Raw genomic sequence first — 27,034 nt, 5'->3', positions numbered from 1 at the left:
CACTCATGGCTGTGCAATGCGGCAGCCAAAGCCTCCTCGCGTGGTCATGCTTGCCTACACCCACCAAAGGCAGTTCCCGTCCCATGCTTGTCAGTACGTGCGGCTATCAAAGCCTGTGTCTGCCCTCTCATGTGCTGGAATGCGTATCCCATGTCATCGAGGGGACACGCACCCGACCCAACCGATAACTGCAGCCATGGGATCCTCTGGCACAGGGAGAGGACAATCACTAGTGTCCCACACTTGTGACTTGGAAAGAGCAGCAGAATCGTGCAGAGAGGACTTTACAGTGCTCACGCTTTCCTTCCAAAAACAGGTGCTCCACTCTTTTGCTCCACATCCTGGCTATCAATTCATGCCCCAAACTTGCTGCTAAAGACAGTCACACTTAGCAACACAAATGGACACGCCAACCCCACCTCCAAATGAACACTGCTAGAACATATCGCCACCACTCCGAGGTTGCTCACTTTACATCACACCCTTCCCAACGTGCTTCTGCCCACCTCGAGGGAGTCATCCGAGAGGAGGAGGCCACTGGCGGCAGTGGGGGGGCTCACAGGGGGTGCAGCAGAGGCGGAATCCCCATCCCCCTCCCCCTCCTCCTCCTGGGGGTCCATGTAGTAGAGGAAGGAGAGGTCCCCCTCGCGGGTGTGGGTGAACCCCGGCTGCTGTGCCAGGAAGGCCGTCAGGCTGCCCAGGGACGTGCGCACCAGGCCCGGCCTGTGGGGGCCCAGCACCTCGTGGCAGCACAGCTCCTCCTCCTGGGAGGGACCCCGCTCCTCCAGGAACGCCCGGCAACGTCTGCACGGCCGGACAGAAAGAGAAGTCCCGGCTGTACATTCCCTGCCAGCTTCGTATCTCGCTCCAATTCCCAACCCACCCTCACACTCTCTACACTGGCCTGGTAGCTATTGCCCTCAGCACTGAAGCCTCCTGTCCATCATAATCGCACGAGCATCCTGGATGTAGTGAGTTGTGGCTGCTCTTGCTCTCACCTGGCTACAATCACAATGGCACTGGGCATGCTGCAAGGCTAACTTCTCCTGCTGACAGTGAAGCCTCAACCCAATGTTAAGATGCACACTATTGGAATTTCATTTTGCCGAAAGCGAGCATGAACAATTCCACCGGTTTATTTTTCTGGCACACTGCTGTAAGAACTCAATCTGTGATCATCTTTGCACACAATTTGGCACTAAAATCAACGTCCCACTGCATTCATATAAGCACCGAGCACTACTGTTACTCTCCCAATTCGTGTGTACTTTGCAGCAATGCCCACCTGATACACACGTGTGCTAGACAGAGACAGCCACACGTAACAGTTGGCTGGTACCACGTTCACTGGCACCTTTCCAAAAATTGCTAGAGCACCCAACTCAATGAGAATAAAACCACAAGAAAGCCTGCTAAAGGAAGCTAACCTTTTTTGCACTTGTTCAGTCACACCCCCCCCTTCCCTCTCATTTCTCTATACACTCATCTGAAAGTGTTAACTTACCAGAAGGTCTCAGGGACATGAGTGATGCGGAACAAAAATAACCATTTTGCAGCCAGAAGGCACAAGAAACCAACAAACAAAGTTGCCATGGCCAGCCTATTGCATTTTGGCCCCTCCAGCAACCTTCTGTGTTGTCAGTGGCAAGAAACTACCGAAGCATTGCATTCGTAGTCTCTCATCATACCAGCAATTTTGCCTCAATCAGCACAGCCTCTCTGCATAATTTACATCTTATGGGCTTTTCTACGTAACAAAGAGAAGTCATTTTGTCACAGAAAGGCTAAACGTGCATGAGGCTCAGTGGGCACACAACTCTGTGAAGCCTTGTACCTTACTTGTTCTTGCGCCAGGGCTACAACATTCTAGCTACACCTTTGCTATGAGGAGCGTCACAGTGGACAACAGCTACAGATGAATTTAGACTGTCATGCCAATGTTTTCACCCTTCCCTGCAATTCCCGACAGCAGTAAAGTGACAGCAGCACCCAGCCCCCTTCAAAAGGGGTGAATGATGGTGAGAACTCGTCTGCACTACACCTGTTCAGTGATGAACACTGACAGAAGCGGGAAGGTCCAGCACAAGTGAAGGTCGGAAGCTCATTGACTACCTTATGATGTCGGCCATGTCTGCCTCCGTCAGCACCGCTGCATCCCCGGCTGCTGTTGCACCTTCCTCGTCCTCCTCTGCCACTTTCAGGCTGCGAGGAGAAGAGAATAGGGCATGTACACACAGTGTGCCACAAGCCAGGCCTGGCTCAATTCTGTTGGTGGCATCAACCGCAATGCAGGGCAAGAGGGCAGGCGTGACGTACAGGAGACGGGAGACTAGCATCCAGCAACAACCAGCCAGGCAAAGTGTGTGTTAAACAATTTGGTAAAATCAAATTGTGCACACACTGCGGGCTTGTGCAGCACACAGGTGCCATGTACAACTTTTAAAAAACAGCCCCTTAAAGGCCAACTGCACTCAAATTTTTCTGTGTCGAAATTTGATCCCACTAAGTAGTCTATGCTCCTAAAGTCACCATGGCGAAATCTTAAACTTCATAATCACAGAACACACTATAGGTACCATCGTTCAAAGTAGCTCCATGAAGACGACGTTTTCACCTGCCGGAGAGTCGCCGAAACAATTTCCGAGCAGCCTGTGACGGAGGTCAGGGAACCTGTCTCGTGAAGCCCGCGCTTCTCCGGCGACTTGTACGGCGATCCTCCGGGCGCAGGGACGCATTTGCACAGCGTTTCTCTGCTACAGCACCGCACTGTACTGCCGTCACCATCGCATGTTTAAAACTAACCACATATGTAGCGGTACCCTCCTTTTCTTCAGCACAATAAAAGAGATTAGAAGTCTACAAAATATTCACATACTTTGGAACGTTCTGGAGTTAGCAAAACTTTACTTGAAAGCAATATTCCTACTAAAAAAAAATAGCGCGACGTGCACTTTGACTTACATTTGTCATTACTATTGCGTCTATCACAGGAAAAAAGGATCTTTTACAACCTCTTGACCACTTGCACTGCCACATCCAATGTTAGCAATATTTGGGCTGGGCCAACGCCACCTCCATTCTTTAGACTTGTCCAAAATTTTGCCACCTAACTAGAGTTGCTGTACACACGGGTACAGGCATCTCGCAGTTGCCTCACTCACTAAGTAAACCAAATTCAGCCTAGCTCGTGGTAACAAATACCTCCACATAAATATCGGCCGTCGTCTTTGCGAAGTGCGAAAGCTGACGAAACTGCTCCTCTCCTAAACAAACTTGATTTTTTTCAATTCCCAAATGAAATATTTACTTTTGTAGAGTGCTAGATTTAGTTTACTTGGAAGTAAAATGTTTTCGACAGCACATGTCTTTGGTGAAAGTAGAAAACAGCAGCAGATGGGTGACTTTTTTCATGTTTTAGTGCATCATTTAGCTCTAGAAGCTAGCTAATACAGTAGAATCTCGATGATACGAATCTTGCGGGACCGCGAAAAATATTCGTATCATCCGAAATCCGTATGAACCAACACAGACCAAAAAATTAAGCGCTGAAAAAAGTTTTCGTTTATTTCTTTTCTTACTTTCGCATGAACAAATTCGTGATTTTTTTCTGCTTTTTTTAAACCCCCACGTCACAAAGCAGTCCTTTCTGGAGCGCGTAACACTTCGCCTAGCTTCGCGCTCGTCTCCTCACTCCCGGTGTCCAAGCTCGCTACACGCCGCAACAGTCAAGCGTAAACCGCATGGTGCGTTTTTGCACGCGATTCGCACGCCTCGGCTTTGCACGCGCTGTATTTTCACGGCCATATTGACGATTTCACGCCACAGTATCTCCTACCTCGGTCAGAAAAAGACGCTGACGACTTGCGAAACACTCGAGAAAGCCCGCTAGCTCCGCCCGAGATGTTTAGGCTTAGCACTCCGGCAGATATATTATGGACGCTTTCACTAGCGGCGCGGATGGTGTTTTATAGTACCGTTTTCGCCAACGTTATCAGCTCCTTTACTGCAAAAGAAACTTCGCGTCTGCCTTGAGCGGCATTTTAAAGAGCGGCTAGAAGCAGTCACTCAAGCGGTCGTGCCACTTCGCGGAAGAAGCCGCCGCCGGCCGCGGCGCGCGCAGCGTGCGAGAGGCTTCGCGGCGCGCATGGGGCGTGCGGGGCGCGTTTTCGCGAGCAGAAAACAGCCCGGCCGTTTCTGGAGAAAGAAGAGTGACAAATGGGGAGAGAGAGCCGTCACTTGCTTGTTCGGCAGTCGGGCGCCTCGCCGGCTCGTTCGTATCATCCGCCGGGCCGCGCAGGTCCGTTCGTAACAGCCGAAATTTTTCCCATTGCAAACAATACGATTTTGCCGGGACTTTTCAGAAATTCGTATCATCCCGAAATTCGTATCACCCAGAATCGTATCATCGAGATTCTACTGTAGTTTCAGATCCGTTCTAAATTTCGATTCTCGATGTGCAGCAAGGCTAAAAATACTGGGCTGATATTCACGAAGCTGTTTGCACATAATGTACAGTACGCGGCAAATGGAACGTTAACACGAAAATGTGAATCAGAACACACAAAACTGAAAAATACTGTTTGTTGAGGTCTAATAATGGCGTCCTATTGGTATATTCGGAAAGCCGCACTTCCAGACTGTTTTTGTAACCAAGCCACAAGTCACTTTGACTTGTAAGGAAAGAAATTGCGCTATTTGCGTGTTCTGATTCATATTTTTGTGTTCACGTTTCATTTGCCGCGTATTGTACATATAGTAAAAATAGTGATTGATCTCCGCCCACGTGCAGTTTATTCCCTTCAAAGAGCGATGTGATAGCCGAGGCATCGGTTAACCAAACTTGCTTTTCGATATCATACGAGCAACTAGCTTCGTAAATCAGGGCCCCTTTTTTACTCACAATGCCAAGGATTGCTACAACAGAAGTTATTCTGATGGAATTATAACTTTTATGTGGTCTACTTCATTTCTATTGATAGCAACATGATGTCGGAATTGAACCTAACTCCATTATCCTGGGAAAACGTTAGTGGGAGTTCATCTGTGTAAATAACAGTGCAAAATGCGGTGCTACCACTCACATTTGAAGGAGGCTCTGAGCGACCACTGGTTCTATCGTGGGAGCTTCTGTTCCATCACGTACGTCCCGTCCGGTCACCGGTAATGCCCGCCTTTTCTATTCAGTTTCGGTTCCGAAAACGCCAATGTCGTGGACCCTTTGAGTTTCGAGTGTACTATTACGTGATATTTTTGCGTTGTTGAAATTCTGAGTGCAGTTGGCCTTTAAGCAGAGGACTACAGGCCTTGAGAAAAGGTGACACAGTGTCCACAACCTTCTTATAATTACTTCTGACACATTCTAGTGCCACACCACGCTACCATATACGTACTCTCAGGCTTCTTTAAATCCCATTCAACAGTGAGGAGATTGTTTTAAGAATAGTACAGCCGAAACAATCTCAAAGCAATAAATAACACTCTGGTCTACAGCCATGCCTTTCTTCGGTGTCACTTGAAAACAAACATGCACAGCTTCCCTTTAAAATGGCGGCCCACCAATGATACACCTCACTTGCCAAGCTGGAGTAAAAAAAATTAAAGCAGTTCCAACGTGGAACGTGTCAAGTGTGGACCAGTGATTCGCCAAGGGCCTGTGGCCCCTTCTCTCGACTATTTCCAATATCAGCTTGGCGTTGATACTGAAAGTAGCCAAGAGAGGGCAGCACAGCTTCTCAAGACGCCTATAAAGCGACACTGAATTGAGTTTTTAGTAATTGGGGGCAATTAATGAGTAAATTTAATAATTATTTACAACGTGTACTCATTGGCGGCCTAGCAAAGGCTGCCCCTGTGACAATGGTGCAGTTTAAAGGTCACCCCCAACACTTTGCATATAAGGAACAGGCGCTTGTGTGGCGCAATAGAATTCACATCTGCTTTCAACATGAGGGGACCCAAGTTCGATCCCAACCAGGGGAAGCGGGGATCTTTTCAAATCGTCTGTTTGGGTGCAGAACGTGACTTTATTGACGCCGCGTTTAAGGTGGCTTGACCCCGGACGAGCTACGACAACAAGCTGAGCCGCTAAACTGCTCCGAACTTAATAAAACGCAGAATTTGGCCAAACTGCTTTTATGTGCTGACTTTACAACGCCAGTCATAAGGCAGTATGCCCCTTAGTGAGCACAGAAGCCGGTCACTCACCCAACGGAGTCGGTTCCATCCTCAACAGCCTCGGGACCTTCCAATTCAAAGTCCTGCCTGCAACACACAACACGCGTAGAGAGAGGAGAAGAAGCAACTCGAAGACTTAACAACACTGGCAGAATAAAAGCAGATCATCACCTGCCAAGTGGTATAAACAAACCGCTGCATAATGCACACTCGCACAATTTTCTTATCTCCATTCTCAGCAGCATTTATTTCAGCACCACCCTTGCATGGAAAACACTGGTGCTGATTTAACATCAACACAGTAGACTAACTAAGACGCCACGACTAGGCAATTACAGGAGCCTCGCAGCTTTTTGCATTGCCCTAATGCTTCTGGCGTAAGTCATACTCTGAGAATAGGACCCAACCAGTTGAGCCAGGGTTAGTTTAAAGACCCCACCAAATTTAACGGGCACAAACAGTGCGAAAATTTCAATAATGGCAAACGGTGAAACGCAAGGATCGTTAGATAAATTAAAAGTGGTAAGAATTTGACTCATTGCTTCCGTTAGTGTGACCCAACGACCGTGAAATTGAGAACTCTGCCGAAACTACCACCACTGGTCAGAAGTACTGCGTTTTTATTAGTGGAGAGCACACTCCCATAAACTTTATTTACTAAGATAACCTTTTGCCACTCTCTGCTGCATGACAACGAAACAGGCAACAGACGCACAAGCACCTAGTCTGGGAGAGGCCACACTGGTGCAGCGATTCCTGTCAACAGCAGCTACCACCATCCCAAGGTCATATGAGACGGGTGTATTTTTGCTCCAGTGGCTCATTTCGTTCCCTACATATCAGACCAATGCGTGTGAAGTGTAAGCGCTTCACACTACATGAGCAGTATCAGAATCAATGCACCCCCACCCAACGTCAAGCTTGTGATAGAGGAAGCACCGATGTGGCCCACTCTACAAGCCCACTCCTTTTCGCATCGCATGCAACCACAGTGCTCCTGCCACACCTCTTCGCCTCCGCAGTGTCCGAAATGCCATGCCCTCGACACACTTCACCAATCCTTGTGCAAGTGGACCCTAACCCCCTTCCCCATCCCCACTCACTGGGAGCATGCCTTGGTTACCTTTTGCCTCGTGAATCAATGGACACTGATGCGACGGGCACTTCGGCTATCACGGCTGAGCCCCCCCTCCCCTTCCTAACCTGAACCCTGTGTCTCAACAATACAGTGTTTCTCTCCCTCTCTCTCTGGTGCACACATGTCTGAACTCTATGACAAGGCTGCTCTGAATGAAACCAAAAGACACTCCACTGGCTGTGTACATGAAAGGGGATCACTGAGGGGATGAAAAATAGGGTGCCCAAACTGAGAGCTACCTGCAGGAAGAAGACCACTCGGTCGCTTCGCCACTGGCATCATTCAAGTGCTGCCTCACTTCCTCCCGGCCTCTGCACAAAACAGCACACATAGCAATGGCACGTGGGAGGCCCGCATGCCAGTAACACAGGGAGGGAGGGGGCCTCGTGAAATAACAGTTCATGCAGCAAGCGCCCCAAATCAGTTTCACACAATAACAACTAAAGAGGAATCTGGTGCTGCGATCGTCCACAGCGATGGGCGTGATGGGTAGTTTTCGATTCGGATTGGCACTCGATGGCTTGCAGAAGTTATAGATTGAATTGTGCAGCCAGTTTCGTTTTCGTTTTGGATTTGCATGAACGCATTTGCCTATGTTGGAAGAAGCGTTCAACCTTTCTCCTTGAACTGAATGTCGCATGCACACTGACGCCGCCCTGAGCGGAAATGTTAATTGTAACTATAGTTGCAGATCGGGTGGGTTATCAATTCACTGCCGGCACAGCGAGCACAAAAACAAATGACGGCGCTGTGTGCGGTGAAGTTGCCTGCGAATTTGGAGCTGCGGTGCTGCTCATTCGGAAGAGCAATGGATTTTCGAAGCTGACGACGGTTGCGAACTGCTTGGAACAGCCACACTTTTTGTGCGAATGCCAGCTCTTACAGCATAGACCAGCAGTACCGGCAACTGCTAGGAATGCACTTGATAGATAGCTAGAATAACTTCTCCGAAGGTAATCGTTTTCTTTTTTTAAGGAGCACAAAACTTTTAGTAATAAAACTACAAGCTCTGAAACTTTTACAAATAGTTTTCAAAGAGGTCCGCATCCTGCTGTAGTTCGCATCAAATGGCAAACCTATTCCGCAAACCTCCTCGACTCTGTGTCTGCTTTTTATTTAAACGCGCCGTTTTATTTTGTACAAAACAAGTTTTTGGTCAATTCTTGTTTGCCATGTAATTTATAAACAGTGAATCGGGCAATAGGAGTTTCTTTGTCAAAAGACACGGTGAGCGGAGCTAGGCCTGTTTTGATCCCACACAATCCGGTTCCAGAATTGCCCATCATTCCCAGCCCACTTCAATATTTGCATTGACACTAGCGCCAGTTTCCGCTCTAGTTGTCATTGTATAAAACTATTTTCCAAATCACCAACACAGCAGAAATGACGCGCGCTCATCTCAGTTCGAGGGAGGAAACTGGGTGAACTATTGTCCAACACGCACACGGTCTGGGGTCTCACTGCTAACAGTAGTTCAGGCATTTTAAGAGAGTGCAGACTACCCATCTCTGAAGATGCCACACATGAGCGACCTTCTGTCAATGAAATGATATAAGGAGTGCCCCCATGAATGGAAACCAGAGTCCGAAAACACACAAAGAAAACCCACAACTTTGCTTCATTTCTTCCAAAGAAGGCAACGTCAGAGAAACAAGAATTCAATTGAGTTAAGCAAAGAGGGAGAGTGAAGATGTACATCCCACACCAACTATGCCACAGATACCAAGCCTGTAATCACATTACCCCATGCATGTTGAAGTGAATAAAAATTCAGGAGGTCTCCACACTTGCAAAGCAAACTGAGGACCAGCAGTACTCCAAATGCATCCACAGGAATTTTCCCAAAAGGAGGCAACAGCTCAGCCACAATGAGAGTGCCTGCTTCGGTTTCCGTTTCCCACAAAGGCTGGCACCGTCAAGCAATTAACGGAACTTCCTGTTTATCGCTGGCTTTCTTTAAGAAAGAAGGACACTAGGCTGCTCACCGTGCAAGACCAGGTCCATAATCCAAATCCTCAGGACTGTCCGTTTCAAAGTCCTTCCTGAAACAACACAACAGGATGAGAAAATAATCCGGGCCACAGCACAGCTTAGAAGAGGAACCATAAGATGGAAGCCACAGTGCACCCAATTGTTCTTTATGAGCCCGACTGCCACTATACCCGAGTGACAAAAAGGCAGTGAACATTGGCTTCCTGGCACAGTGGCAGATAGACTAATATGTAAGCTTGTGTTGGCACAAAGTAGCATCCACACAGGTGATGTTTTTTGGGACTTGGTTCTTCGAACCTGGAGAGGAGTGGAAGAGACTGGGATGGCCCCCTTCAATTCAGCTAGACATATTCTGTATCATGTTGACCCACCTGGCCTGCTTGCATGCATGTAAGTGAACTGCAGCAGTTGGAAAAGAAAGCATAGTGTCAGCCACCGTCAGCACATTATCTTCATCCCTGCTTTAATGCTGTACAAGAGCAGAATAGCAAATGACATGTCTGATGAACAAAATAAGTGGAGCAAATCAAATCATGTGTTGTGCATTAACAGCAAACTAATGCCGAAGTGAAAAAAAAGACAACGAATCACACCTCTCCGCACCAGACAAGGCAAGGGCCTTCAAACTACATGTAGCAGTATATTTCAACTTGAAAATGTTTCATACAAGCCGCCTTAGTATATAAACTTAAAGGGCAATGCCCTGCACACGGTCATGTTGGATAATGTGATGTCATTCACCAAACCTGACCTTCTAGAACACATTCCTCACCGTGGCCTTTGCTGGTGACCATACACATGAAGCGCCGGCATGGCTTGATGGCAAATGTGACTGATTGTGGGGTCAAACATGCCAAAGCTACACATAGGCTATCAGGCGCACTGTGGTGGAGGGTGCCACATTAATCTGGCCTTCTAGGAAGCTGTAACGTGCACCTAAATCTAGACACGGGCATTTTCGCTTTTCACCTCCACTGGAAAAGCTGCCGGCTCAGCAGTTGACGGCGAATTTAACTATCTTTTACCGAGTGTTGCTGCGAATCGGGACTTAGCGTCGGACTAAGTACAGACAAGCCCACTTATAACGATGCCGTGTGTAACAATATCAGATATAACTATGAACAAGCATTGCACTTGTTTGCGCCTCTCCCTTTCTGTGTTTTCGTCCAGTTTGCGCTGTTACCCACCATGGAACAATACCAGCTAGCCCAGCTTACAACACTCCTCCAACCATCGCACTGCCAACTTTTGTATGCTTTTTATGGCAAAATAAAAAGCTCATTACAATGCTCCAGTGCCGCAATGTTGGATATAAAGATTGAATCCGGTTACAGCATGCACGGAAAATGCAAGCTGCTGCTGTCTCTCCACACCGGCTGCATGCTAACGTGGGCTGCCCACACAGCTGTGCCTTGCATCCCTTCCACACCTCACAAAACGAGTCGACTGCACTGCTTATGAGGAAGTGAGAGGAGGAGGAGAACAGTTTTCTTTCCAACACCCCTCCTGGCGACGCCGTTTGGCGTCGTCCCCGCGCCTGCTCCCTTGTGCACGCATTCACCTCAACATGCGCACCACTCTGAATTTGACTGGGTGTCTCTTAAACTGCCTCAGTTTTCCCACTGAGGGTGTGTCAGGGCCAATGTTTTGGAAACGACCGAGTGCCTCCCTGAAAAGGCGATCGTTGCGCAGATAAGTGCTGTGGACAGCTGTTACAGTGACGGCTGTGACAATTCGGTTGAGCAGCCTACTCAGGTAGCGTCTTTGCAGGAGGGCCAACACATCACACAGTTCCTCAGGCACTTCGTTTTCTCTGGGGACCTTTCGCTCAGCTAGGCAAAGATACTTTATAGGTGCTCTTGAAAAAGATGTGCACCAGCTTCACATGCAGCACATAAAGCTGACCATGGCTCCCTTTCTGCAAATAAGTAGTAGTACAACCTTGCTTGCATGCGAATGAAATGTTTTGATCTCTTTTTGTCTCTGACTGGCTAAGCATGCCTCCTGGGGATTTTCTGGGCCAAATATTCAATAAAAACACGTCATTACAGCTGCTCCTGTGGTGCTGTGGTATAGCACTTGCTTTGAAATGAGAAGGCTAAGGTTTGAGTCTGGCATGGGGCAAGTTCTTTTTATCATTTAGAATTTGCGAGGTTTTCACTTATCTTGATTTTGTTAATGCTTCTGTTTTCCATTCTGGTTATTACTATATCAAGAAATTGACACACAGGTTTTTAGAATCCGTTGGATTAGGTTTGACGTGTTCTGTATCGTTGGGTTGGATGAGGTTAGGCTCTTTGAAGTTAGGTTGGATTAGGGTTGGTTATGATACGCTCAGCACAGTAGTAAAGGTTAGGTTTGATGAGGTTAGGCTATCTTACATCACTTAGGAGGTAATATTAATCAGCAAATTTTAGGCCGGCCGGCTTTTATGAAAACTGCCATGAGAATTTCTCGAAGGTATTTCTCACAGCTCCCGTCAGATTAGATGCAGCCTTGAAGAATTATCGTTATAACAATGCGATTCCCTTGGCACTTGAGTACTGTCACAAAAGGACTACACTGTTAGTGTGTGCCCACTTCAGAGATGATTTAGTCATGGAAAATCCTACATAAAGGTCGATTGAGCACTGTTTTGATTGGCGTAGTTGCCTAGTCAGCTGTTTTCTGTTCACGTGTGAAAACCCCTCATGGCTTTAGTTTTACTATATTTCTATATACTCTGTAACATAATCAAAGCCTAACAGCTGTAACATCATGAAATAGGACACAATTGTGTATGTACATTTCTAAAGCTTCTTTTGAAAGCTTTTCTTTTTAGTGTATGCTAAAATGATTGGCTGTAGACACATAGTTTCATGAATATTAAGGGCTGTTCACCCTTTGTGGGTGACCGCTTGACCCCTTCACCGCTTCTTCCTGTTCCGATGCCTGATGAAAAAGCTGCAGTGCAGCCCATTTTAATAATTAGCTCGCTTACAGTTGATGCTAGAAGCCTTGCATATCTATTCCACACTACCTGTTGCCTGCTCTGCGAGTGCTAACTTGCAACTATATAAATACACATGCTGAAGAAGCTGCCATATGGCGCATGCAAGGGGATGGAAAATCACGTGTGGCAATTAATGTGGAACTCACTCGTGTGCAAATAGCGAAATAATACTTAACGGTACAGTGAAGTTTCTAAGCGCTCAAATCGAATGATCAAGCGTTGTTAGCATATGAAAAAGTTGTCCTAGGCTTACACTTAAGGCTGTTGACAGGATCATTTTTGTATACAGAATTGATTCGGCAGCAAATGTCAAAATTCATGGCTGCCCTACTTTCTTATTTTTACTTCACTCTTTCATGCAGTTTCCTTGTCAAATTTTCTGCAATAACTTTCATTTGTTCCTGATTCAATGGCTTACTGCCATAACCATACATATTAAAGTCAAAGATGTTATGTGCAAAGAATTTTTTTTTCTGGAAATTTTTGGCTGCAATTTTGGCCAAAAGGGAAAAATGACATCTCGCATAGATGCATAAATTTTAGGAATTGGGAAGTAAAAAGAAAAGTGTCAATAAACCGGACCTCACATAATTTATTAAATTATTACTTTGTTTTCTTTTAAGCAGCATCCTGAACACTTCTTCGCATATATGTTCCGATACCTGCAGTTGTGTTCCCGCAAGCCAAAAGCATCCAAGACTACTTCCAATCCAGTTCATAAAATAACAAGACGCATAGAGGAAAGAATAACGTGAGAAGGAGCTAGTAAAGCATGAAGCAGTGGCGCATAAAGGGCTGAAACTGTTATGTATTACTGCACAATCTACAAAAACGTATTTTAGGGTGTGCCTTAGTCCGCATGCTGTCAAAAGCTGCTCAGTGGCAGGTGCAGTGAAAGCTCCCGCTGAAACTCAGTCTCTGAACGATGATTCCAGCCAGAAGGCTACATAGAGTAAACATAGGTGGTGTTGGCTAATGCCCAAACCAAAACAGGAATCCCCATGAATATCTATCAGCTGCAAAAAGAGAATGCAGGAAAATTTGCAGAAAATTCTTGAGAAACCTGCAGGGAAAAGTACTAAAAAAAGGGACTTCCCGAACCTATAACTAGGAATTTTTGTCCCCAGTACGGAACAATAATGATTAAAGCGAGAAACTTCACACTTGCAGGAGCAGCCTTTTTCACCGCTGGCACTGAGTGGATCCATGGTTAATCTGCTTCAACACACTCTTTCGTGACCGCGAAAAAATGGCCGACCTTCCTAAAGAGTCAGCCGGTCTTTCTAAAATATGCATTCAAGAATACTTGTTTGTGTTCTCACACCAAATCCTTATCACTGCAGTGGTAAAAACAAACAAAAAAAAAACATACAAATTTGGTGCTCTTGAGAAGCACCGTGCGTCGCTCTGCAGTGATAATTTTACACAAGTGCAAGGCAATCGAAGGTGATGATGCGATACGGCACGGTGCCATCAGATTAGACACGTTTTGCTAATAAATACATCGCGAACCAGGCAGCACCTGTCGAAGTCTGAGGGTATTGAATGGGAGAGTTTTAAAACTAAAATCTGAAAAATCCACATCGTTGCTGGAGTCATCACTGCTGCTGGGGTAAAAAAAAATCAGCAGCAGCAATGGCCGAAGTCCCCGAAAACCACTGTCCACCTTTGCAGACTGTGCAGTGAAACAGGACACCATTTTTGTCCAACTCACTGCTACCAGGGGTTTAAATTTCCCTCATGACGCCGTCTACACACACGAAATGCAAACTGGCAACAAAATTGGGAAAGGGGTTTCCAATGAATGCGCCAGATGGCGCCAGTTGTCCAAATAGCGCCACTTTGAGTTTTTGCGGGAGGTTTGAAAATCATCGTTCACCTGTGAACGATGGCCTACGGCGTCGTCACGAAGAGTTAAGATGTGCGCAAAGAAATGTATCACCCAAAATTTCACACGTCCTGGTGCCCTCGAGAGTGGCTTTCAAAAGCTACGTACACTTGCTTGCAGAAGGAGCAAAATGAAAACATGCCTACGTTCAGAACTGCTGTTGCAATCGATGTTCTTGCCGTTTTTCCGCACTGTCTGGTCTACTCGTCGTAATTAGTGCAGCACACCATGTGTACGGAGGGAATCAAAACTGGAGATGAATGATCAAATAATGCTAGTATTAATGGCGCGTGGGGAATTTGCATGTTTCTGAACATTAGAGAGCTTCCATGAAGGCTGTATTCCATGTGACGATCAATATTACCTCTGACTGCATCGACAACACAAAATTATGGTGTTTCCGTGTGCCTTCTATATTTTGCTAATGACACTTCACTGTGGGCCATGGAAGTCTATGGCAGAAACTGAAACTGCAAGCAATGGCGAGTGTGGCACTCGCACCATCGGCTTTATGCGGGACTAACTGCTTGCTGTAAACAGTCTGTAGTATAAAAGGCTGACACAGCAGTGTTCATGGTGTACGCCACGCCATTAACACAAATACTAGGTGCATTCTCGTTAGCACAAACCAAACAAAACAAATTTAGAGCGATTTAAGCAATGCCTCACTGTTCATGCGCACCTCTCTACCGTCTCCTGACCTCTTCCTTATTTTGTACAACTGTACATGGCAATCTGTCTGAAACGTTACCCAAACCTGGTCTGCACTACTTTTGTGGGCCACCTTTTAAGCTATGTCATGTTGAACAAGGCCAATCACAGAGCCAAGAGTAAAACTACAAGAAGTCCCCAAGAGACTGCTCAGTACCCAATACCAGATTAGACTTGCATTGCTCATTGGTCAACAGAGCGGCCAGTGCCAGGATTACCCATGAACTTCTGGACTAGGAAGCCACCCTACATTCTTTTTCTGCTCGATAAAGCTTCCTGGCTCTCCTAAAGACCGCGGAAATCCGCAGCCAATATTACATTGATTAGAAAAGTTTGCATAATTTCCATTTCGCATACAACTGAAAAGACGTTAAATGACAATGCTATGTAGTGAAAGTTGGCACACAGATTGTTGAAGCCCCGTCATCTTGTGATGAAAAGGAGACTCTGAGGCACTCACGGAGAGTACTTGTGAGCAGACCACCGGGTCACGCTGCCATTGGCGTCCTCAGTGCACCAGTCGTCTTCCACCTGTGCCAGCTGCCTCCTGCATGGACGGAACATGTGCTGATGAATGTGTGGGAACACTTGCACACAAGGGGGGGGGCACACAAAATGAAAGCACCCTCAAACCTTGTTCCTGCCTGACTTGTGGAGACTGCTGCCAAAGTGATTCAAATAGCTCCTGGATGTACCCTTCAATCACGCATCCTGCTCAACTCAGACCAACTCACTCCTTGCTTTTAAAGGGACACTGCAGTGATTTGTAAACATTGCAGGATTAAGAGCGCAAATTGTAGTCCAGAGTCCCTAGGCCCTGTTTCGACCACTCTGAGCGCGTTTACGCGACTTTATTTAGTAGAAAAATCAATTCGAAAATGCTGTCCTCCTCTCTGCACCCTCGCCCATTTTCTGTGGCGTTTTCGTGTGACGACGGGAGGAGATGAGCTGGCAATCGGCTGCGCTACTGCACGGCTCCCCGGCCTTCAGACAGAGTCAGTCGGCCCAGTGTTTCGTCCGCCGGTCACCGACGGGTTGTCGCAATTCGTTCGCTCAGTTGAAACGAAGCCAGGACACATTTATGAATGGAAGAATGTGCCTTTCTTTACTTCGTTAGTTTGTACACTGTATCTAGTTCCAAGTCAAGGTCGCTTCACACAAGCGCACATGCGACGCTTCGCTGACTGGTACGCCAGTAGGAAAATATAAGGCCGCTTGAAGGCGGAAGAAGAGTCAGCGAAGTCAATATAGGTACTAAGGAAATAAAATCAACTAATACTTTTACCGTACAGTGTAAAACTAGGGTGCGGGAAGCTCTTTCTTGCGCTAGGCGAACAAGCACAGCGGTCAGCAGCACGACTAGCATCTGCGAACACTTTTCCGTCTAAGAAATGCAATTGCTAGACGTGAGATATTGTGGAAACTTGGGGGATGCTTACTGCACGAGCACAATACAACAAATGGTCATATAAGCTGCTTGAAATGGTAAAACTAAATAAAAGGGTAAACTGGTTATACATTATATACCTTATATTTCCAAGGTCAGCAGCGCTCGTCTGTGGCCGAGTGGTCTGGAGCGCTGGGTATGTCATTGCAAGTGTTTTGCAAGTCACAAGTTCGAATCCCCGTGAATACATTCTTTTTTTTTTATAAGTTAACTTTTTCGTTTTCCGCCGATGTTTTCTGTGCCGAGTTCACCTTCTTTTGGGCCGCAACATTCATTGCTCCACGAACTAGTTCACAGAACGCGCGCAGGCTGACACAGCGCGCTAGCGAGTTCTCGTCGGCGTGCTGTTGCCATAAGCACCGACTGCTTGTGGGCAGTGGGCACAGGCCAGACTCAATAGACCCTTGGCCTGGTGCGAACACGCTTTTTACGATACAGGCATGAGTGAGGCAAGCTCCAAATATGGGGGAAAAGCACATGGAATTTGAGCGTCTGCGGGATGCAGAGGGTGTTCATCCACTGCGTAGGTCTCTGCTAGTGATTGCTACGATTCCAAGCCGTCCTGGGAGGCTTATCTTTTGCATTTTACACCCGACAACATGGCAGAAGTGCGGGACGACGATTACTGAGGTATTGAGAATGCCCATCCAACGATGCCGTCGGATGTCTAGCACGTTGTTTTAGAGAACCAAAACCGAAACTTGTTTGGTTGCTAACCTTGGGCATCGTCCAATCAAGGTGCATCTCCTCCCTTCGTCACAGGCTTTAGTTCGTGCGGCCACCGCAAACCGCGCGTGGTAGTTTTTGTTCTTTCGCGCTTTGTAAAATAATTACCGACTTGTCAACCGGATAAACGATGAAAAGTGTGCTAATTTGAGCCAGTTTACACAGTGCAAGCCAAAATGGGAGCTTTGACAAATTCACTTCAGTGTCCCTTTAACCTAACCGCCATCCTTGCCCATTCCTTCCCCTCTTCCTCAGGCTTAGACAACGATGATTGTGACCATCACATGGCAGCACCTCCCTTAACTCCCACTGATGTAGCGTTGCTGTCGCTCCAAGTGGGAGGATGACCAAACGGACTGCAGTGAACCGCCAAACTCTGAAGGGTCTTAACAGGCGGTAGACTTTTAAGGTCAATGAACTTGCCACCTCCCCCCCTCCACCCCCCTTCATAAGAGAACCCCCAAAGGACAAAGGCTCCCACAAGGTACAGCAAACCCCTTCATTAGTCGAGGCATCAGAACTCCACACTTCCAAGAAAAAAAAATTGCATTACGCGAGGCGTACGTTTGCAGTGCTTACAAGAAGGGGAAAACATGCACAAAGAGCAGGCACAATTGCGGGTCTATAGAGGACAACAAAAATACACTCCTACGAATGCTCTAGCCAACTTTATTTCTGTAAACGAATGTTAACCGAGTGCATAAATGTAGCGTATAACAAACCTCATAAGAATACAGCTCCGGGCAACAACATTTGCATTCTATGTCTGCATTACAATTTATGTCCACTACAAGTTTCAGTGCATCCCTGCACACTGCCCCCCTTCAATATTTGGCTTCCTTCAGATCTACAGTGCCAGAAAAAGCACGCAAAATGCAGAGCCAACCCCTGCATACCCTCTGAGTACATCTCCTCCCTCCTCCCCCCCCTAATCATCTGTATGTCCGACCAGGATTTTCTTAAGCACTAAAAGAACACCATGCCATCAACAAACAAATGCTTCGTAACATACGGCAGGACTGATCTTAAGATCTAAATGGTCCAAGAACGTCCTCTATTGGTCTATCGGGGGTAGCTTTAACGAGATGCACTTCGTGATGATGCACTTGTAATAATAAACCCTTGGCTTCCCAACTGTCAGATCATGTAATCACGTGATCAGCACCACTGGTTATTAAGACTGCTGCGCAACACTACACATGCTGCTTGGTAAAATATTCCACTGTAGCCAGTGCAAAACAGGGTGAAAGCATGCGAAAAGCACGAGGCCATCTAAGAAACAAACCAGAAAGAAGTTCTGACAACCGAAGTCACGAGCTTCGCACAAAAATATTTCAAACGTAACAGCACTGTAATTTGGCATGTCATCTGATTGCGTGGAAATACTCAGGTTGGTACAGTTTGCACATAGCAGGATTAACACAAGTGATTGCCAGCCAAAGCTGCACAACACTCATACGTGGCTCTGATATAAATGCACACATAAAATGCAGGCACTACCATTTTTCTACTCATGGTGCAGTTCGAAGGACAGCTAATGCCAGAAAATACTTCACATTTATGGTGGAATGGAAGTGAGACAAATGTGTCTGCCCATGATAAACTGGTGTGGATTTATCAACCTGACCTCTAGCTGCCATGAGAGTGAATAAAACCTCGCAACCCATTAGCAGCTGCACATCGCTTAAAATGCATTTCTTAGTAGAGAGGTTCAACCACACTTAATGCCCCAAGCGACTCCGTTTAAGAAAGAAGGTGCTATAAAGCACTGCTGGCCATTGCCACAGGCCACGTTATGGACTCCCAAAGGCGCGATTGCAATGGAGTGCTTCCTGCCTATGTCACTGCTCAGAAACAGCGCCCATGGTGGCTCAGTGGCTAAGGCATTGGGCTGCTGAGACCGAGGACGTGGTTCAATCCTTACTGAAAGAGTAATCTTCTGATGGAGCCGAAGAGTTAGAACGGCTGTGTCAAGACTTCGACGCACATTAAATATCACCAGGTGGTCAAAATTAATCCGGAGGCCTCCATTATGGCACACCTTCTAACCCAAATGTAGCTTCACCAAAAAAAATCCTCCAGTACAGTCGAACCCGACTATCGAACCTGTTTATATTGAACTACTTCTGGTCATGCTATATTTTCAGTGAGAATACATAGCAAACATTACGCTTATATCAAACAAAAATGCCAACGACTGCCAATATATCAAACCCCAAATGACACAAAACTGCCCTGCCCTACCCCCTCCCCCCTCCCCAAAGTTGGCTTTTTCCAGGGTCGTGGGAAAATTCCACTGGCACATCCCTAAAAGTGGTTTAGCCGGGCCGCTCACGAGCAGCAAGCAGCTCTTCCTCCTCCTCCTCCTTTTCGCTCTCCCTATAGTGACCATGACTGCACCACCACACCGTGTAGGGCGAGCCGTCGACACTCCCTAGAGAAAAATGATCCTGGCTGCTGCCATGTTTCCTTTTTTGGTCGTATTTGCAGCATTTGCGCTTTGTGGGTTTTCTTCCACAGAATCGCTATAAAGGCTAGCGCTAGTGTCACTAAATAAAGGCTTACTTAGTGGCTCTAGCTAGGGCAAAGCAGCAGAAATTGCCTTTCGCAGCGAAGCTGGCAATCGTAAATAGAGTCAAACTTGGTGAGAATTTGGACGTCCCCACGATGTACGAGATTCTCGATAACACCTTCTCGGTAGCTAGGGTCAGGGCAGATGCGACTAAACAAACCGCCCGAAATTGCATCAAATCTGCGGTCAGCTAGTTTGAGAGTGTGGATGATGGTGTCGCGGCCACTGGAGGGTGTAGAAGACTGCATTGCAGACATGTATCAAGCTCAAGTGAAAGCAGACACAACGAGGAAAGCAACAACGATCCTTTGCCCACAACCTCCAAAGTGACTCGCACTCGCAGCATGGCACTTCGCAAATGTGAAAGGTTGCAGCCTCAGCTGCTCAGACTCTTCAGACAATGTGGAGAAGTGCATACTATCTCGAGTAGCAAGGTTGTTCACACAGAAGATACACGTCTATTTCATGTGAAAGACAGTTTTACCAATAGTGTTTTGTTGTGCTCTTATGACGTACAATTCTTTAGGTTGCTTATATCGAATCATCCGCTACATTGAAGTGATGGGCGTTTTTTTCCAAGTTTGAGGTCAACAGGTTTGACTGTATTCGATATTGTATTTATTTTTCAAAAAGCCCGCTTGCCCTCCAAAGCCAGGCACTGTCAAATTGTAAAACGTCTCCTGGCAAACAATAACCATCAACCAAACCATCCCTAGGCATTTGAAAAATTGGTGCAGAATGTATTGTTGGGCACCAGCACTGTGCAACAAGATTTCACTGCTCTGGTAAACCATCGATTGTGGAGTAATTTTTTTTTTCTGCCAAATCCACAAACGCCTACAATGGGATGTATTTTGGTTCCAGAGTGCAAGCACTTTGTCACGCCTGCTGGTCCACCTTGAGGCCACAGGCATTTAACTCTTGAAAATAGGCGCGGAAAAAACGTTGACCGAGAAAATAAATACACAGGAATGTCTTTTCTTGGTTGAAGCCTTCTCTGCCCATATTTTCAAGATGAATCAACACAAACTCGCCAAACTATCCATCCATTTAACTCTTACAGGGTTATTAGGCATGTGAGAGGGTCCTACACAGTTGCCTGGTACAAGAAATGAGAACAACACAGAGTGAACGCTGCTTTGCCAGTTTTACTTACTTGATTTCAAGCTGTTCCACCAGCTCGGAAAGACTCGCCTCCATGGTGCTGCAACGCAAGAAAATCAGAGGCATTAGAACGACAACCACAGGGGCGTAAGGGGAAGGCGGGCAATGTCAGCCACAGCGACAAGCAAAATGGCAGCTTCCAAACGGAGCCAATCACACTGAACACTGGCCCACTTATCTGAAATGGAAACACAAAACATTGCCATGAGGTGGACCTCCACCCCAAATGAATGCCACGCCATCATCACAGCTATGATTACACTCTCACATGGGTTAATCGACCAGATTTAGGGGAAATCCCCAAGGTGGAGTAAGGTTGCATGGCTGCATTTAGGTGGATGTCAAACTTTCCTTCACATTCTCACATGGGCTTAGACTAGTGGCCAGGTTACTGGCATCTGCAAAAAAGAAAGCAAGCGAAGTTCCTTTGCTATCACATCAAGTGTGCTCAGCATTTCATGCTCAGGTGCCATCATACGTAAAAGCACGAATGAGGGTCAGAACAGTTGTTCAAGTGAGGGGTGAGCTTCTTGGGTATACCTAGAGTAAAGGCGCTGGACAGCGGCCAGAGGGCGACACGGAGCCCGCGACACCCAGCGCCCCCTTCGGCAGATATGCGCAACACTGGGTCGGTCCCCGCAAGCCATTACGTTCCTGGCTAGGGGGGCGCTCTTTTTTTGCAATGCGGACAAAGCATATAAGTTGCCCCTTTTGTGTTTAAAATGAAGAGATTGCACAGTAATTCTGCCACACAGTGCAGGTGAATGAAGAGGGATTTATTCGGTTGAACTCGCATATAGGAAGGCATATAAAGGCCACATAGGCGTGATGCCCAGAAGAGAAACACTTGTGCAGCCTACCTGCGGGGCAACACTTCCTTGAGATCAGCATGTTTCCCTTCAAAATAAAACATAATTTATATTGTTCAATCCGCAAAATAGGAGCTAGGCTTTGTCTGCAAATATATCAGACGTTGCGCGATGTTTCTGCACGAGGTATTCCATCCATGCGAGTGCGCACTTGCGACTGCAGAACTACTAACTGGACCAAATGGGCGTTACATACGGGTCTATGATCCGAATGTGATGCTCCGTACATGTAGCAGTATGAAATTCACATTTGTTTGCGTATAGCGGAAGTGCTGTCGCTAATAAGTTCCCGCTCCACCAAGAAACTTTTCGACTTCCAGGTCTAGACCAGAACGCCAGCTGTATAAAAACACGCCCCCAAAAAAGAAACTCTTCATGAGAAGGCTATCACAAGAAATTCCATTGGGCGAAAAGGGAGAGGGGGGAGGGGGAGGCAAAACATCTAATAGGCATATCGGAATAAATTATGGAAAATTTATATTCGGGCATTTTTCTCTCTCCATGCCAACGGGTCCGTGTGAGACCTCTCAGAAAGAAATGTTAGCGCTTTTATTACCGTCAACGCCTTTGCAGCAAAAGTCACGGGAGAAAACTTGAGGACACGCGTCACTGGGTCCGGTGTGACCGCAATCGCAACGGATGGGATAAATAAAGTTCGTCCTCCTCCTCCTCCTCCGCGAGCGCGAAAATTTCGTCCTGCGTTCATATATTACCAACTTTTATTGCGAAAAATCTTATCTCCATTTTTCTTTGCTTTTCAGTGGCTTAGACTACAATTTCATTGTTTGTTTAACAGGAATAGGAGGTGATTTTATGCTATCCAATAGCTCGCGAAACATTTAGGAACGTTAACGCCTATAAGTGCCCGCCCCGTATGTATTTAATACGGCGATATGAAATACTAGATGAAGCAGAGAGAACCGCTAGGCGATCTACAGGGTGTCCCAGCTATCATGCACCAAGATTTAAAAAAACAGTACAGGCGTAACTCGAAAGAAACCAGGTGCATAATGTTTGCAGTACTGTGAAGAAGCGGAGAGTAATTTTTTCGTTAATGAGAGTTAATTAATTAATTGTAATTAATTATCTAACTCGAGAAATACTGTCCTAATCACTAAAGTGTCAATGAGGCACTTGTAGGTAACCACGAGGGGCATCTAACTGCGGTATTTTCAGCGGTGAACTAATTGCGTACACATTTATTTTGACTGATAAAGGAAGCCCGCGAAATATGAAAAATACCACGTGACGGCGCCTCCGCGCGCACCGTACACCAACGCCCTCAAACAGGCTGCCTCTGAGTTAGCCAGAATGAAATAGACAAAAGAAAAAAGAAGAAATCGCGACCGAGTTTGTTCCTTATCTGCACACACGTCCCGCGAATCTTGCTGCTGCTGCTCCTTCCATGCATGCTATTATCAAGGTGATGCGCTGTCTCTTCGGTCGGGTAACACGCGAAGCAGTTGCTTTCAATCAACTTTGTTTGGGGACGCTGCTTTACAATGCGCGCTTAAGTGTCGTCACGTGGTATTTTTCATATTTCGCGGGTTTCCTTTATCAGTCAGAATAAATGAGTACGCAATTAGTTTGTCGCTGAAAATAGCGCAGTTAGATGCCCCTCGTGGTTGCCTACAAGTGCCTCATTGACACTTTAGTGATTAGGACAGTATTTCTCGAGTTAGATAATTAATTACAATTAATTAATTAAGTCTCATTAACGAAAAAATTACTCTCCGCTTCTTCACAGTACTGCAAACATTATGCACTAGGTTTTCTTCGAGTTACGCAATTTCTCTTTTTTTAAATCTTGGTGCATGATAGCTGGGACACCCTGTATAACTGTGTTTGGGGGCCCTTTTTGTTACCAAATTTAATGCGCACTCATGTGTACTCACCGCCTGATAACCAGCCTACCAACAAGCTGCTCGCACACCACCAAAGCATGTAATCCGCTCGCTTAGTGTGGGCTTTTGAAGATTCAGAAACCAAACTTCGTATATCCGAAAAAAAAGAGAGAAGAATTCGCGGGAGAATGCAGACTCGAACACACGCGTCCCAGTTGCGTTAAACCTACGGCTCGGCAGCAAGGTGGCATTTTATCGGTGCCCTGTTTTATTTGGAGGCTTCCCCCTACTATAATAAATTTCTGCATGGCTTTGCTGCAGTATGTAGGAGACACACACGCAAATAACGTTATGACACACGCTTTCGCAAAGTTGCGTTCACGGGCGCTGAAGGTGGCGTGCGCGGCGGGACCGACCCAGAGTTGCGCGGGTCTGCCGCGGCTGGCGCTGCACTCGCCCCGCAAACTTCGCTGTCCGGAGCCTATACCTACGAGCAATCAGCTGAGCAGATCTGCACTAGGGTACAGCAGTATGGTTCTTCCTTGCATTCTTTTCATGGAATGATGATGGGGTTTGAAAGTTTACATTAGGGTGAAAAAGCCAAATGAAGTTGGAGAGAAGGTGCAGGTTCGACTGATGACAGGGTTCAGCATGGCGAATCTAAAACCGGAGGCTAGCTGTAGTATCTGAGGGCTCCAGCTTAATTTCGGCCTGGAGACCTTGTGCGCTGAAACCTCGACACACGGGCGTTTTCGCTTTTTCGCCTCCATCATAACAGCTGCCACCGCGGCCGGGAATCGAACCCGCGTCCTCGGGCTGAGCAGCACAACGCAAAAGGCACGATCGAGCTACCGCGGCGGGAGGGGAGCAGCTAGGTTGCTCACAGGTAGGGGCAGAAATCGCACAATTACAACTGACAACAGACGAATTTCGACTGTAAAACTTCATACGAAGGACAGTTTGGGTAAAAAGACAAATGTCAGGGAGCGAACACAAACCGCACCTCGATACCACACAGGCGCACTTGCCTTTTCCGCCATATTGTGGCGGCCGTTCTAAGGTGACGTGCACAGTCCGGGGAGGATATATAACACGCGCCGACCGCCGCAATAGACGAGAGCGGCGTAAGTACCCATAGACGCTGCACACTTACGTCGGAAGAATGCCAGAGCCGCCGCTGGCCGAGCCGAAGGACAACTTCAGCGGTGGAGGCTTGCACCGCTTGCTCCTCCCACGTTTCGGCGTCACCGGCGGCATGGCGTACTGCGCCAACCGGTCCAAGGCCACCTGCTCACGATAGCGGAATGCGAAACTATGCCTGAATACGCCCGCGAAAAATAGTAAACAACGTGCAACACGAGCAACAAGAGATACTCAGGCGCCAAACAGCTAGACAGGGAGACCGGCGGCGCGAGCGAAGCAACAAGATTCGAACGCTTCCACGCCAACACAAAGCCGTCGCACCGAGACGCGGAAACTGCGTTTCGAATGACAGCCCGAAGGAGCACGAGACGAGACGACTTACCCGGTCGTGGGGGCTCGAAACCAAAGAAGCTTCGGGTGTATCGCCCACGTAATCCTCAACCGCAAGGGCTTAGGGTTGCAGAGCGGAATTCGGAACGCTGGCTGGCCCGCAAAGCCTCGTTAATTACGCTGCAGAAAGCGAATCAACTGACGCACGAGCTTACGCTGGAAACTCCTCGCGCCTCTCGGACATTTCATACATCCGCCGCTAGGGACCGGTGCCGGCGGTGCCGGTAACATTCTGAGTCATCATATACGAGTCATAGAGATATGGAGCATAAAGATAATACATTGGAGTGGCCCTAATCGCACGTAAGGTGCGAACAATTTTTTTTTCATTCGCACGCAAGACAACGCGCATGTTTTTTTAATTCGCACGTTCGCACTTCAAGAACGATGGCAACGCGAACCAAGGTTTATAGAAATGTTATAATAACGCTGCCGCAAAGTGGGGCATAGTGGAGAAAGCAAATAGGTTAGTGCGTTGGTAAAAGTTGTGTGAATACAGTTAACCTTTGTGATCGATGATGATGTCTAGTGGTATCCCCTTTGTAGCGGGGTGATGACGTACGTGTCATCTTACTAAAAAAAACTGGTATACCTATGCTTTATAATCTTCGTTTAATACTAGCGCTGCTCTAAGGGAGGGCAGAAAATACTTACTTTTTCTGTTACAGGTGGTAGCTGTACTAGGCAATATTCCCCTCGCTGCTTTTCGTCCACCAGTATCCTGATCTTTTCGTCACCTCGGCAGCCCCGGAGTCAACTCCCTTCGAGCTGCCCTTAAATCCTAGGGCTTCTGAAAGCCGATTATTACCCTCATGTAGATTTCGGTGGATACCCTCGCATTCTAACACTGTGTGCCGCATAGTTTCTGTTTATTTTCCGCAGGCCACGCATACCCCATCATTTTGTGTATACTTCCCCACAAAGCTCTTAGTTCGCATGCAACATGCTCTAGACTCAAAAGGCAAAACACTGCTCTTGGAATTATAGTAGAAGTTTTCCTTTCTGATGTCCAATTTCCCAGCCCTGTACAACTCTAACGACTTTTTAGCTTACATTTTTTCTCTTACTTTATTCTTTTCGATCTGCCTTGCCTCCTTTTTGGTTATCTTGGCTGTTTTGGATCCCCCACTGTTCTTTCCGTATTTCATCGTTATCATTCTAGTCTTCCTTAGCCACTGCGTTTCCACGCTTTTTATAGCTAAAAACCGTAACTGTCCACCTACGTTGACCCATTGCTGCCAACCTCCTCTAAAAACATATTTTACTCTGCGCTTCTCGAACTTCAAACGACGTCCAGCCCATATCTCTAGGCCTGCACTGCTTCATTAGTTGTTTTTCTATGCGCTCCTAAGGCCAAACGACCTACCGTTCTGTGATTCACTTCAAGGCCTGCTAGTGCGTCTGATTTTAAGCAGAGTACGCATTCGCACATTGGAGACCCGGAACCATTACTCCTTTCCACATTCCTCTCACTACTTCATATTTGTTATACCACCACAGAGCTCGATCTTGCTTCATCATAGCTGCGTTACGCTCTCCCTGGCACTTAAGTTGCTCCTCGTGAGTTCTTAAAGGAGTACTGACACGAAATTTCAAAGCTGTGATAACTATGTAAAACGCTTCCTTTTTATCAGGAGATATCTCCCAGCGAGTTTCAACAACAACAGTTCAGCGAAACATATTTAAAATCCATTTTAATCTTCGCCCGCACGAGAAAGCCCAGAGCGGGCCGACATGACATCATGTTCTACTTGCCCCAAACTGCCGACGTCGGGGCTCCCGTGACAAAGCCGACGCGCTGGCTGTGGTTGGCGCGCGCTGCTCGGGCGTGTGTACACGTCATGGTTTTGGGACTGACGTCATGCTGCCCGGGCCTGTGGGGACGGCGAAGACCTCGGCCGGTTTGGGCGCGCGCGTGCGCTCGCTCGCGCGCGCTTCCAAAGAGGCAGCGATGCGGCAAGAATGGTGACGTCATGTGATACAT

The 27,034-nt window shown here is 47.0% G+C and overlaps 1 protein-coding gene across 1 annotated transcript in view; it reads right to left on the bottom strand.

Moving 5' to 3' along the window:
• LOC144139852 (uncharacterized) overlaps positions 1 to 25,244 on the bottom strand; it is a 53,561-nt gene extending 28,317 nt beyond the window's left edge. The window contains exons 1-8 of the mRNA XM_077672097.1: positions 25,043 to 25,244; positions 24,671 to 24,804; positions 20,797 to 20,844; positions 15,356 to 15,442; positions 9,298 to 9,354; positions 6,205 to 6,261; positions 2,113 to 2,202; positions 507 to 804 (exon numbers count right to left, since the gene is read on the bottom strand). Of these exons, the coding sequence (XP_077528223.1) occupies positions 507 to 804; positions 2,113 to 2,202; positions 6,205 to 6,261; positions 9,298 to 9,354; positions 15,356 to 15,442; positions 20,797 to 20,844; positions 24,671 to 24,774 (741 nt within the window). The 5' untranslated portion in view covers positions 24,775 to 24,804; positions 25,043 to 25,244. The remainder of the gene's footprint in view (positions 1 to 506; positions 805 to 2,112; positions 2,203 to 6,204; positions 6,262 to 9,297; positions 9,355 to 15,355; positions 15,443 to 20,796; positions 20,845 to 24,670; positions 24,805 to 25,042) is intronic.
• Between the last annotated feature and the right edge of the window lie 1,790 nt (positions 25,245 to 27,034).

This window comes from Haemaphysalis longicornis, unplaced genomic scaffold, assembly GCF_048455015.1.
Source record: "Haemaphysalis longicornis isolate Haplotype H1 unplaced genomic scaffold, Haemaphysalis longicornis Haplotype H1 scaffold_5, whole genome shotgun sequence".
Classification (NCBI taxonomy): domain Eukaryota; kingdom Metazoa; phylum Arthropoda; class Arachnida; order Ixodida; family Ixodidae; genus Haemaphysalis; species Haemaphysalis longicornis.
This window is presented reverse-complemented; position numbering and strand designations above follow the sequence as displayed.